This window comes from Oryctolagus cuniculus, chromosome 5 (assembly GCF_051225735.1).
Source record: "Oryctolagus cuniculus isolate XC-2025 breed Fujian yellow rabbit chromosome 5, ASM5122573v1, whole genome shotgun sequence".
Classification (NCBI taxonomy): Eukaryota; Metazoa; Chordata; class Mammalia; order Lagomorpha; family Leporidae; genus Oryctolagus; species Oryctolagus cuniculus.
Window position 1 is genome coordinate 52,713,105 of NC_142871.1, and position 14,063 is coordinate 52,727,167.

Consider the following 14,063-nt stretch of genomic DNA (forward strand, 5'->3'; position numbering starts at 1 on the left):
TCATATGTTAAACAGGGCCACTCCCCCTGGAGTAGGCCCCACTCTGGCTGTGGAATGTGTATCTCACTTTATCAGACACTCCTCATCTTCTGACTGGCTCCTGAATTCTTGGTGAAGGCAAGGACCTGGGTACTGGAGAGTCTTCCTGTCTGGCCTCAGTATCACCCGCGCTTTTATTAAGGCCTGCACCTCAAGTGCCTTCAACAGCACAGCAAGCAGGGCACGAGTCAGGGGCGCTTTGATTTGGCTTGTTTATTACAATTAGTATGCACATAAAATCATGTAAACTGCACAAAGTAAACGGTTTCTCCCCCACAATAACCAGCAAAGTCTGCCTTCCAGCACCTCCCTTAGTGAGCAGTACACTATGGACACATTTCACAGAAAGGCACAACCATACCAATAGTGTTAAAGATTTTTTTCGTTATGAAAATGATTTTTTGGTTGATATTTTCTAGAAAACAAACACATAATTTCCTCTTTGGCAAAAGAGGTTAGCCCCCACCCCCCACAGTTCATTCACAAAGCAAACTCAGATTGAAAGCATGTGTGTGAGGTACAGCTGAGGCCTGGGCTAATCTGGAATTACAGACGCATACTTGAGGGGAAATTTCTTAACAAAATCAGTTCAGTTCCCAATCATCTCAGCAGAAAAGCGCCATTTAAGACTTGGCCTTGGTCACTTCTGCGAGAACCCATTTCAAATAAGCATTTTCTTTTCTAGGGGACCTTGGAAGTCACCAACATGCTCTGTTTTGGAAGGAAGTCATGAGAAGCGTGAGCCTCTGACCTCAGCCATGTTTTTATCATCTGAGACACAAAAGCATCTGACACAGCAAAACAGACTCTAACTGCAGCGCTACCTCCATCCATTTCAGCTTGTTGAGAGAACAGTTTTGCATTTGAAAGTTGCAGTGTTTGCGGGGCCTGAGAGGAGGAGGAAGGAAAAAGTGAAGCAAGCACATTCCTCAGAGACCCCATTCCCCCAGCCCGCGAGCAGCGGGGGTCTCCACCAGCCTGGGAAGATGGGCCTCTCAGTCTGCCACTTCGCATCCTCATCCAGGAAGTGTCTAAAGACACTGGCCGCCGCCGCAGAGGTGGTGTGTTTGTCTTAATCTACAATTATAACTGCCAAACAAAACCACCACCCCGGTGTGCTTTTCATGCTTCAAGTAATTTCATTTCTTCCAGGGGAAGAATGTTAAAAATGTTTTCAGTTCTGGCTATCAAAGGAAAGGAAATGAGCCACAGTAACAACAGGATTAAGCGGAGACAGGCCTGCTGCTAGCTCGGTATGGGATACCAAAACGTGCTGGGGGAAAATGGACGTCCTGGTGGATACCGCGGCACACAGCAGCGGCTGCATTTTCCCACTTAACCTCTGGGCAGGCCTGAACTCCGGTAAGGCAATCTTCGGTTACTTTCACTTCTTGTTCAATACAACTCTGTATCGATTGCACATCTTACACCAAAGAAGCTCAGTATCACAGTTAGAGAAATGACAATGCCATCTGGAAATTTTCGTTATTTTCTAGCCCAACAAAAACCAACAGATTCTCGCCCTAAGGGTCAGAACAGTATCAGCTGCACAATTTTGTAAACAGTTGGAGAGCACCTCTCCGCGGGATCCCGTGGACTCGAACGCGCGCACACAGGGATGCACAGCAGCCGCCCTTCTTCCAGGGGCTCACACACACCGCCACCGGGGACCACACCAGGTGGCTTTCACATTGTGTTCGCTAAAGGGCCGGCGAGGCAGTGTGCTGGAGGGGCTGGAGGCAGTCTCTGGGAGCCGAGTAACCGTCATTCACCCCCGGACTCAGCCGCGGCTCCTGAAGAGCTGGGTCTCCGCTCTGGGGGGCGAAGACGCTGTTGGCTTTGGGCTTGTCGTAGCCCCGGTCCGCCGGCGCGGGGCTCTCGGCGCCGGCTCCCACCGCAGGGGAGAAGCCGCCGGCGGAGAGGGAGTGTTTGTGAGCCGGCCTGGGGCCGGGGACATGGTAGCCGTCCTGCGCGGAGAAGGTGTGGGTCCGAAGCAGGTGCCGCTCCACGATGGGCGTGGCGTACTCAGGCTCCCGGTGCGTCAAGGGCAGCGCGTACTCGTGGCGGCCCGTGCGGTGAGGACAGTCGTAGTGGCCGCCAGGCTCGGAGCTCGCCCCTAACTCGTGGGCTTCCGGGTCCATGGGCCGGAAGGTGGAGCCCTTCCTTGTGACTGTCCCGGTGCCAATCATGAGAGGCTGCTGGTAATCTGAAACCACAGGAGGAGAAGGCGCATCAGTTGTGCTCCGCGGGGCTACTCAGTGCACCAAGTCGGCTGTTTGCAGAGGGGGCGCTCTGCTTCAGGGAGAGCCTAACCAAAAACTTTGCATCGAGGGCCTGGAGTGCCCTAGGCGCCAGTCACGGCCGCCACAACGGAAAAGGAGCTCTCACACTTAGACCTGGAGTAGGGGAAAAATACTTAAGTGGCTTTTATAGTTGCACTCGACATGCCAGATTTTGGAGGTGGAGGTAACACCGAGGAAAAGGAAGCAAGAGCAACCATGAAAATAGAGCTTGATGTGGCCAAGGGCACGAGGGACGCGGAACAGTTTGCTTAATGAGATATAAAGACCAAAATATGTCAGGACCCAGCGACCATGGCGAGGATAATGAAAGAGATCACATTTTTCCAGCCCTTGCTTTGTGCCAGACACGAAGACAGTAAGACATGAGAAAGGTCTTCAGAAAGTTCGTGGAAAATGGAATTAAAATGTAAGTTTATTTGGGTACACATTTTTTTTTTAAATCCACGCACAGGTTTTTTTATAATCTGCATTTCCTGTGGACCTTCTGAACACTTCTCACATGCATGGGTTTCAAAATTTTTGCACCAAAATAATTTATCTTTTGATTCCATTTTCTGTAAACTTTTTGAAGTGCCCTTGTATTTCCAAGTTACTTTTCAAAGAAAGTCTTATGAGCTAGGGTTCATTACCCCTTTACAAACCAGGGCAGAGGGAGGTTATGTAACTCTTCCCTGTTCACACAGTTAGCAGCCCATGGAGCCAGGAACCCACTACACACCCCAAGTGTGTGCTGTTAACTAACCCTCACTCAGGTCACGGGAAGCAGAGTGCCTTGCCAGGAGGTTTACTTCTGGAGAGACCTAGGGACAGACACAGTGGGTGGGAACTCTGGTGGTACACGGAAGAAGGAGAGACCAAAAAGCAAGAAGTAAAAGGCAAAGAGAGATGACAGGTAGAGGAGGAGGCCACATTTTGGAGACAAGAGTCGGGGATGTGCCATCAACGACCTGCAGGGTGTGAAGAAGGAGGGGAGCCAAGGACCCTTCCCAGAGGTTTTGACTGCTGGACTGGAAAATCACTTAGAGTCTGGGTGTACAGAGAACTGGTGACACTCTAGGTGGGGTGCCCAGAAGGCTCCTGAGGATTACAGACTGGGGACTGGGAGGAAAGTTGGGGTGTGAGAAGCAGTGTGGAGAAACATGCAAGGACTTCTGGAAGCTCCAGAAACTGGTGACAATGATTAGAGGAGAGACTACAGGTAAGCTGGGACAGGATGAGCACTTGGGCCTTGCACATTTAAGGGGTTTAAGAAAGACCAGTCAGAGAGGAAGACGGAGAGGCTGTAGTGGGAGCTAAAAGTGAAATCAGGGAAGAGAGCAGAAAAGAGGTTCTCCCTTCACTTCTGTGGGACAAGAAGATGGATTTTGGCTGGGTAAATGCTCTCCTTGTCCATGAAGTGGCTCAAGTGCCTCCCAGATCCCGATGTGTACATGCATCCCCTAGTTCTGTAGTTCCCATCCTAGTTCTGTAGGCCTGGGGTATGGTGGGAACCACAGCTTGCATTTCTAACATGGCCCCAGTGTTAGATATCTGTACTACAAGTGCTCAGAGTCTGTGGTGAGACCTGAGAAGCCAGAGCAGGGCTATGCAAAGTGAGGGCCGTGGATGCCCACACATCTGAGAACTGTTTTATATGTCTTTTAAAAAACTTTACCTTTACTAATAATTGGTATTGTATTTTACAAAGTTACTTATCCATGAAGGTTTGGAAGTTAAGAAGCAAAAAGACAAATTGTACCCCACAGCTAATTTGGGAAGCTCACTCCTCAATGGTGGCCTGTTAGGGACACCAAGGCCATTCAAACACGGGAGGAATTCCCTCATCTCCTCCTTCCTTCCTCAAGGGGAGGAGCTATTTTTAATTCATCTTTCTAGTCTCTTTCCCACAGTGCCTTAATCAAGACCTTGCTAACAATAGCTTCAGGGCTTTCAGATACTATTAGTACTTAAGCATCATCACCTGGATTTCATTATGTCCCCTGCAGGTGTAACAGACTGCTGAATGGGGCTTTTGAGAAACAGTTGAGTGTCATTTCACAACTCTTCTTTGCAGAGTGCAGAAAAATCTTAAGACATCTCTGACATTTCGGAAGTGCGACCCTTACCTGCCATATCACTGGTGATGAGATCTAACTTTTGTGTCAACTCCTTCTCATTGTCATAGCTGATGGTAAACTCGGTTGACTGGTGCCTGGCAAAGGGGTACTTAATCTGCTTCCAACAGCCTGGATAAAGATAACATGAAACATCAGGAGGGTAATGCACACAGTCCATGCCGTGTCCCTTGGTGAGTTGCAGGTCAGGCTGTCTCTTGAGGGCTGACAGTGATGAGTGGACAGCGATAACTCTCAGGTGAGTGCTGAGGACAGCAACCTGAGGCCACTAACTACAACAGCAAGCCCTACCCCAACCGTGCTTTCTACTGTGCCCCCAAAATGTACTTGTGCATCTGCTAGGTCTCGGATTACCCATTTGTGAGGCGTTCTGGGCATGGTTTCCTATAATTTGCTTTGATACAACATTGATGACCCGAAGGAGACAACATCTGTGGTGCTCAGATACTGCGCAGGCAGAGTTTCAAGTGTTCCTGAGTTTTCCCAGGGGTCCCACCTTACTGCCCTGTGGCTAGAGCACTGATATCTCATTTTGTGGGCAACTTGTGTCCTGTGGATTCTCTGAAATCTGCACATGAGCCCTGCCTCTCTTCACTTTTCCAGAGTGGAAATTAAAGGGGAGGCCTGAGAGCATTAGACTACATGCAGTTCCCTGATGGAGCTGTTGGGACTCGTTCTTGCTGACAGTGTGGTGGCCTAAACTGCAATAAATAATGGAGACATTGCTGAATAAAAGTAGGGTGGTCATGAAAATAAGGAGACAGGATACAGTAAGTCCCTTCTTTGCAGAATTGCTAGTGTAAAGGCTTATGTTTTCTTTAAGCATGTAGGTGTGTCACTAGCCTCCACATGCTTTCAATGGGCAGATCCTGTATGTTCTTCCAAGATGGGGTAAAACTGGAGATGGAGTTTTCAACCAACCTGGTTTCTGAGCTTCAGTTGATCCATATGGATTTCCCTTCTTCTTCCTCCTATCAAGAGAAGAAGTCCCTACTGAATATGTAGAAGCCAACTGGTTTCTGGATACTTCTGTGACAATGCTTTATCAAAAAGTTTGTAAAGGACAAGATGCTTATAAAGTAATATTTGATCATTTCTACTTCTACCCAGCTTACTTTTAAAATATAAGCTAGTAGTCTACTTGAAAGGCATCATGCTGCTATTCTATGCATAAATATCTGAAGAGTTAACTTTTTGGGTCTGTGTTTACATAACCAGAGAATAAATGAATAAATACGTCACCTTATATTTCTGAAGGCTGCAAAGATCCCCAGTCCTACAAGCAGCAGGACCACAAGGAGCACCAATGGAACAGCGACAGTGGTGACGTTCCCACCTAGAGGAGGGGGAAGCCATCGTGTTACCATGGAGATGACGGTCACCAGGCTTCATAATCTAAAAACTGAACATTGTCCTCAAGAGCCTACAACTGTTTGATATATGTGGAAAATGAATACAGCCCAGGCACTTGCTGATATTGGAAAGTGAGAGCATTTAAACTTTGGGCTAAATTGGGGGAAATAAATTTTCCAAGAAACTACTGGAAGATAGTCTCCAGACTCCCTCAGGGATTTCTATGTACTCTGTACTTGTTGCTGGGCCCATATCAGACTTTAAAAATCGGAATCCAGGGGGATGGTTTAAATCAGGTCCACCCAGCCAGGAGCAACTTAGGTAAATTAGTGAAGTTTACAGTAGAGCTGCTCTGGTACAGTTAATTTTCCCAGATGGTGGACGAGTTTGGACCTGCACCGTAACAGAGGCTTGGAGATGCCTGGGATTCTCATTAGTGGGACTTTGCAGCTGTGGCCTGGGAGGAAACGCAGTCTGATGACCTCAAAGAGCATTTTCACTGTGTGACAAGAAACACTACATATTGTTTCCCTATAACTCTTTTTGCTTTAACAAAGGAGGTCACTTTAACAGTCACTGCAAGGGGCCCCAAATTTGCAGAAACTACGCAAACTAAAGGAGAAAAGTTTGCTCCTCATCCTCTTTTTTGTGATCCCTGGGAAAAAAATAAAGGGATGTTTAGAAGTGGAGAGCTTGTGAAGAGGAGGAAAAGGTACACAAATGGGAACAAAATTTATGTAAACAGCAGGTGCTGGTTATGAGTGAAAATTTGAGGCTGGTGCCGTGGCTCACTTGGCTAATCCTCTGCCTGCGGCGCCGGCACCCCGGGTTCTAGTCCCGGTTGGGGTGCTGGATTCTGTCCCGGTTGCCCCTCTTCCAGTCCAGCTCTCTGCTGTGGCCCTGGAGTGCAGTGGAGGATGGCCCAAGTGCTTGGGCCCTGCACCTGCATGGGAGACTAGGAGGGAGCACCTGGCTCCTGGCTTAGGATCGGCACAGTGTGCCAGCCACAGCGCACCAGCCGTAGTGGCCATTTTGGGGGTGAACCAATGGAAGGAAGACCTTTCTCTCTATCTCTCTCTCACTGTCTAACTCTGCCTGTCAAAAAAAAAATTTGAGGAAAATCTAACTTAAACATCCAACAATAAGAGGAATGCTTAACTAAATAATGGGATATTCTTATTAAAAAAACTATAAAGGTATTAACAATTGTGCTTTTCAAATATTCAATAACATTGAAAATGTACTGAATACATTGTAAAATGAAAAATACATCCACAAAACAATATAAAGTTGCTTCAAAAGTTCATGGAAATAAGGGATTAAAAAATAAACATGGAATTTAAAAATATTGGCTGGCGCTGCAGCTCAAAGGCTAATCCTCCGCCTGTGGTGCCAGCACACCGGGTTCTAGTCCCGGTCGGGGCGCTGGAATCTGTCCCGGTTGCTCCTCTTCTAGTCCAGCTCTCTGCTGTGGCCAGGGAGTGCAGTGGAGGATGGCCCAAGTGCTTGGGCCCTGCACCCGCGTGGGAGACCAGGAGAAGCACCTGGCTCCTGGCTTTGGATCAGTGTGGTGTGCCAGCCACAGTGCGCTGGCCGTGGCGGCCATTGGAGGTTGAACCAACGGTAAAAGGAAGACCTTTCTCTCTGTCTCTCTCTCTCTCTCTATCCACTCTGCCTGTCAAAAAAATATTTTGGTACAAAAAAGTTTCAAATTCATGCATAGGTTTTTCATATATGCATTTTCTGTGAACTTTTAGAAATACTCTCCTGTATGTTACAGCTACCATTTTTGTCTTAAAGTTAGAAATACAGTGAGACTGGATACAGGGAGATATGGTGATTATTCATGATGCTAGTTGATCATGATTTTAATTTTCTTTATATTTTTCTTATACTTTTAAAGTTTATAAAATTAATATGTAAATCATTTTATGTTCTGGAAAATTAATATACTTTCAATGTATATACTTGAGTAGATTATAAACTTCCATTTTCAAAATGCAGAAAGTATTAGAAGGTACGGAATGGAAGATCTCCCTCCTACTTCTGGTCCTGCTCCATGGGAAGCCATGTTATGCTTCCTGACATTCTTTTAGAGATATCGGCAGGAATATTCACTCTCCAGTCCCTCTTTTTACACAAATGGAAGGCTGTTACACAAACTGTTCAAATCTTGCTTATTTTTTTAAGCTGTGAAAATATCTCTTGGGCCGGCACTGTGGCATAGTGGGTTAAGTATCTGCCTGTGTCTCCGGTATCCCATAGGGGCATTGGTTTGAGTCCTGGCTGCTCCACTTCTGATCTAGCTCCCTGCTGATAGCCTGGGTAAGCACTGGAAGATGGCCCAAATTCTTGAGCCCCTGCAACAGCATGGGAGACCCACAAGAAGCTGTGGCCATCTGGGGAATAAGCCAGTGGATGGGAGACCTCTCTATCTGTCTCTCCCTCTCTTTGTCTGTAACTATCCCTCTCAAGTAAATAAATAAATCTTTAAAAAAATCTCAGAGCATTTTTTGTATTACCAACACACTCATTTTTCCCTGGCTGCATTATATTCCATTGGATGGATGTATTATTCTTTTATTTTTTCCTGAAGATATTTACCTAGTGTTTGAAAGGCATGTACATTCATTTCCAGTCTTTTTAAACTGCAATATTTCAATGAATAGTTGTAGACATGCATTATTTCACACATGTTGGAAATATCTCTGGACTGTTTCTTCCAGTATTTATATGACATAGGAAAATAAGTTTTGTTGAAGTTACTGTTATATTGTGTGGGGTACCAGTTATGCTCCTAATAAAACTACAAAACAGTTAGCTGCTCTGCCCGTGGGTGATTCTTTGGAGGAGGTGGGCTTTTGGATTGTCTCATCTTATCTCTCAGTTCAAACACCAGTGTTTGGGCTTGTTCTGGGCCACGCCAATGAGTCATTACCCAAGAGAGAAGAGATGTTGGAAAAACCACATTAGTAGTAAGGATATGGGGAAGGAGATGGCCAGGAGTGAGTAGCTCCCTGACCCGCCCTAAGCCCTACCTTGCGTAATCTGGCAACCAATGAGCTCCACTTTCAAGGCTATCCTCTTGTGCCATGTTTGAGGGACAACCCGCACGTATCTGGCCACAATGGGAGGGATGAAATTGTTCCTCACAGGGTCCCGAAAGTTAGAATTGCCCTGAAACACCTGTAGAAAGAAATTACTTTTATCTGAAGATCTTGCTAGTTAAATTGTGGGGGATTTCCCTGTCCCTTCACACTGGTTCTATGAAACCAAAGCAAGGATTCTGTCACACTTTTTAAAAAGAGCCTATTGATATTGAAGATACAACTTTGCAAATAAAGGCCAAGTTATTTAACTGAGTTGGTGCTGCCTGTTTTCTGCTTTAAATTTCATTTTAGGTGAAGAAGCTAAAATTGCCCTGTTTTATTACTTGGTCGTACAGTGATAGGTCTTGACCTGCTGTATTACTTGGTCTTACAGTGATAGAGTGCTACTGATGCAACCTTAGAAGTACAAGTCTTCAGCTCCCACTTTTGTCATCCCCTTCTTAATTCTAACAGCCACTAATAGCATGCCCAGAACCAGTTTCCAACCCAAGCATCCACTGCACTTGGACTGAAGCAACCATTTCAAATTACCAACTTCTACTTCCTTGGCAAATCCCAAGTATCTCATTCCTCAGGCAGAAAAGAATTCAGTCACAAAGATCTCTTAAGATTCTTGACATAGCTGTTATTCCTACACGCTCAGGGAGGCACCAGCATTGTCTTTCATTAGTGAGATATTTAATGTAAGCCCAATGATGTTCTCCTGCTCTGGCCTCTTTCCTCCTTCCTACCTTTTCTTCATTATTCACAATTCCTTTATAGGTCCTCCACTTCGAGTTGTTGTTTTTGAAGTTTATCACAAAACTCTTCACGTAAAAGTTGAAATTTGACTGTGTGGATCCTGTGGTCCTGATTCCTTTTAAGAAAACATTATAGGCTAGTTTTAAAAAGTAAGCTATATATAACATGTATTCTAACTTCAGGTTTCTTTTTCCCTCCTCTTTTGAAATCTCAAATTTCTTTGCAGGCCAATCTTTACCAGCTGCATTTAGAAACCTGTTCATGACGGCGCTGTGGCTCAATAGGCTAATCCTCCGCCTTGCAGCACCGGCACACCGGGTTCTAGTCCCAGTTGGGGCACTGGATTCTGTCCCAGTTGCCCCTCTTCCAGTCCAGCTCTCTGCTGTGGCCCGGGAATGCAGTGGAGGATGGCCCAGGTCCTTAGGCCCTGCACCCGCATGGGAGACCAGGAGAAGCACCTGGCTCCTGCCTTCAGATCAGTGTGGTGCGCCGGCTGCAGCCTGCCAGCCGCAGTGGCTATTGGAGGATGAACCAATGGTAAAGGAAGACCTTTCTCTCTCTCTCTCTCTCTCTCTCTCTCTCTCTCACTGTCCACTCTGCCTGTCAAAAATTAAAAACAATAAAAAACAACAAAAAAAGAAACAAACAAAAAGAAACCTGTTCACACACACACACACACACACACACAAAGGGGCCTGCACTGTGGTGCAGTGGGTTAAAGTCCCAGCCTGCAACGCCGACATCCCATATGGGCGCCAGTTCAAGTCCTGGCTGCTCCTCTTCTGATCCAGCTCTTTGCTATGGCCTGAGAAAGCAGAAGAAGTTGGCCCACGTCCTTGGGCCCCTGTACTCGTGTGGGAGACCTGGAAGAAGCTCCTGGCTCCTGGCTTCGGATCAGCTAAGCTCTGGCCATTGCGGTCATTTGGGGAGTGAACCAGCGGAATGGAAGACCTTTCTCTCTCTGGCTCTACCTCTCCCTGTAACTCTGTCTTTCAAATAAATAAAATAATTCTTAAAAAAAAATAAGAAGAAACCTGTTCATAGATGAGGGTTTTCTCACAAACAAGAACACCAAAAAAAAAAATTTCACCATTGCGATATCAAACTTCCAATTCATACATCCATATTTACAAGTGCATACAGAGTTGTACATGTGAGCAGTGATTTGTTATGCTTTCAAAAAGACATGAAGTACTTGGAGGTAGAAAGAGAGACAGACACTCATATTGATCAAAAGTATAATTTCAACTGCAAGTCATTATGCATTCGTGACGCTGCCCCCATATTTGTTTAAGTACCTGTTATTTTCTTTTTCTCCCCCAAGTCTATCTCTAGCCACTCTCGTTGTCTGTGGTTGCTGTTGCTATCTCCTGAAGCCCATGACGGGCCTTGGTCCTGGAGACGGGCTTGGCCAGGAGACCAGTGAACTTGTTCTCCAACCTCATTGGCCCACTGCCAAGAGGAAGAAGCTCTGATTTGCCTGTCAGGTTCCAAACTCAAGGATCTGCTGCAAGCTGGGAAAAAAGAGCAGTAAAACACTTTACCTATAGGCAGAAAGTGAAAGCAAGAGATAAAATTTATCCCATCCTAAATACCCAATCGATTTACTTACATTCTGATATTTAATCAAATATTTAAATACCAGTTTTTAAGTAACTCACAATTGATTTTGACTTGTTTGTAGCACAGTGGCTTGCAGGTGTTACTACTTTGCTTTTGAGTGGACCTCACTGAAATCATACCCCTATAAGTGACACCTCTCTGTGATCACCGTAGATTTTCTTTTCTGACCCTCTAAAGTCACCCTGATTTCAACAAAGCATAATGTGTCTAGAAGCTTTAAAATGCTGAAGTTCTTTTCATTTTAAGGTTTTAGAATCAGAGGCGAACTCCACTCTAAGGGAAAGAGAGCTTTTACCTCTTAAAAGAGAGGTACAAATTAGCAAATTGTATCTAATGTTCATCCCTCGGACCTTAACTGTCCAGGTAATGTGGAGGTAGCCATTAAAGGCCCTACTTCTTCTTGGGCACAGAAGACTTAATCTAGTGATTTTCCTTGAAATGTTTTGCTTTATGTTAAGGAAGAATATTTCCATAGAATACATTCCATGATAGAAGAGCTAAAAAGCCTTTATTATATACTCATGTACAAAAATTTTGTTCAAAATAAACATCAGTAAAATCAAATGCATAAAAGAGTTTTTTCCTCTTAAAAATCTAACGTAAAGGAATTTATCTTAAAATACATGTCATTTCATTTTTCATTCTTTTGGCATAAGTTTAAGAGAGATCCAGGTTCATTATTTTGTGTATTTTTAAGTTACAGAAAATTTGGTGCCATACGACCTGAGGGAAAAAAAGGAAACTGTTTTAACTACATTTTGTGAGGAGTATGGAGGAATGAACTACCACTGAAGAATTTTAATCCCAAATTCGTAAGGAAAGCATGATCCTTACCATTAGAGGTAAACAGAATTCGCTTGTCTGACAGGGAACCGCTGAAACAATAAAGACAAACATGAGCAGTGAGTTGCTTAACTAGGTCTTTTTAATTAAATCTTTATTTTATGTATTTCAGAGAGGGAGGGAGGGAAAGAGATAGCACCCATCAACTGGTTCATTCCTCAAATGCTAGTTCACACCCAAAATGACCTCAAACAGCCAGGACAAGGTCAGGCCAAAGCCAAGAAATCAATACAGGTCTCCCACCACAAGGGCAACAGGGACTCAAGTACAAGATCCATCACCTGCTGCCTCCCAGGGTGCACAATAGCAGGAAGCTAGAATTGGGAACAGAGCCAAGACTTGAACTCAGGCACTCTGATGTGGGATGCAGGCATACTGTGCCACTGCACCTACCCTTAACGAGGTCTTAATGACAGATACTGTGCTCTCAAAATGTTCTCATGACCTTCCCTTGGGTGCTTCCCCTTGTGGGCCTTGTGACACTCTGCAAGATGTCTGCAAGGAGATTATCTGCATTATCAGGATTTGATAGATCAGGATACTCAGGCCTTTGGAAGGTAAGCAATGTTTCCAAATTCATGCAGGTGACAAGTGACCAGAGCTCTGAGATCTTTGAATCCTCTTTTTTTAAAAAAAAAAATTATTAATTTATTTGAGAGGCAGAGTTACAGAGAGTGTGAGTCAGAGGGAGAGGTCTTCCATCCCCTGGTTTACTTCCCAAATGGCTGCAACTGCTGGAGCTGGGCTGATCTGAAGTCAGGAGCCTGGAGCTTCTTCCAGGTCCCCCATGTGGGTGGAGGGGCCCAAACACATGGGCCATTTTCCACTGCTTTCCCAGGCTGTCAGCAGGGATCTGAAGTGGAGCAGCCAGGACTCGAACTGGTGCCCATATGGGATGTGGGCGCTGCAGGTGGAGGATTAACCTACTATGCCACAGTGCCGGCCCCCTTTGAATCCTTTTGAAACCATATCCACTGTGGTTTCCACCATGCCACATTTCTGGAGAAAGCACATGCATATATAGTCTCAAGAGCAACTGTAAACCCTAATTAATTGATGCATGGTAATACAGGCCAAAAGGATTACTTTCCTCAAGTCTTCCTTAGTTCAGTTGTCACTTGACCTGTCCCATTCACTGTGAATGCACAAGGACCAAAAAGAGAAATGGGGAAGCCTGGTCACTTAGAAGCAAGAGGGTGTCACTTCCAGCTGCCTTCTGTACTTTTTCCCACAGTGGTCTTGCCCAGCAGCATTGCTCTAGAGACGGTCGGAGCCCTTGCTTTCACTACAGTGTCACACTCCTACCTACTGCAGCAACCAGCACCAAGTCGTGAGCAGCTCCTATTCCTGGATGACAAGGCACAGCTAGAGAGGACTCACAGCTTCTCCATGGCCTGGCCTGAACTGGGCCCTCACTGCTGCGAGACGGTTCTCCTGCCCATGTGGCAGGGACCCTTTGGCCTCCTCGCCCTTTGATGTTCTACAGCTTGTATCACTCTCACCAAACCAACCTCGTTCTGTAGTTGTCTCTTCAGGGGAGAAGAGATCCCTAAGGCCCAAGAGGATACCTACTTGGTGAAAATCCTTCACCAAACCAGTGGTGTAAAAAATACATAGAATGAATGGAAAACTTGCAATTCTCCAGATTACTCTTTTGTGCACAGTACTTAGACTAGAGACAAATACAAGGAGGATGTCACTGTTGTGTTCAATTGCTTTTTATTTTAAACGCTTAATTCTGAGGTGTATGTGCAATAACTGAGAGAATACGAAAACGTGAAGCCCACTGAGAACACAAAAACACTGTTCAAGAGTAGAAACACTTGCCTATCAAAAAGGTAGTAAAATTCTCTGCAATGGACTTTTCTACCTTCATTATCTACTCTTAGGCAGAGACTCCATAAGCCCTGCTCTTTCACATAAAGGCTCCATTATAA

General features: G+C 45.4%; 1 protein-coding gene across 2 annotated transcripts in view; it reads right to left on the reverse strand.

The window, feature by feature from the left end:
* Nucleotides 1-237: 237 nt before the first annotated feature.
* DCBLD1 (discoidin, CUB and LCCL domain containing 1) overlaps nt 238-14,063 on the reverse strand; it is a 76,724-nt gene continuing 62,898 nt past the window's right edge. For both annotated transcript variants that reach the window (XM_017345333.4, XM_089333729.1), the window contains 8 exons: nt 12,118-12,158; nt 10,959-11,174; nt 9,651-9,775; nt 8,848-8,995; nt 5,699-5,792; nt 5,378-5,427; nt 4,448-4,567; nt 238-2,245 (listed from right to left, as the gene is read on the reverse strand). In XM_017345333.4, the coding sequence (XP_017200822.4) occupies nt 1,740-2,245; nt 4,448-4,567; nt 5,378-5,427; nt 5,699-5,792; nt 8,848-8,995; nt 9,651-9,775; nt 10,959-11,174; nt 12,118-12,158 (1,300 nt within the window). In that variant the 3' untranslated portion in view covers nt 238-1,739. The remainder of the gene's footprint in view (nt 2,246-4,447; nt 4,568-5,377; nt 5,428-5,698; nt 5,793-8,847; nt 8,996-9,650; nt 9,776-10,958; nt 11,175-12,117; nt 12,159-14,063) is intronic.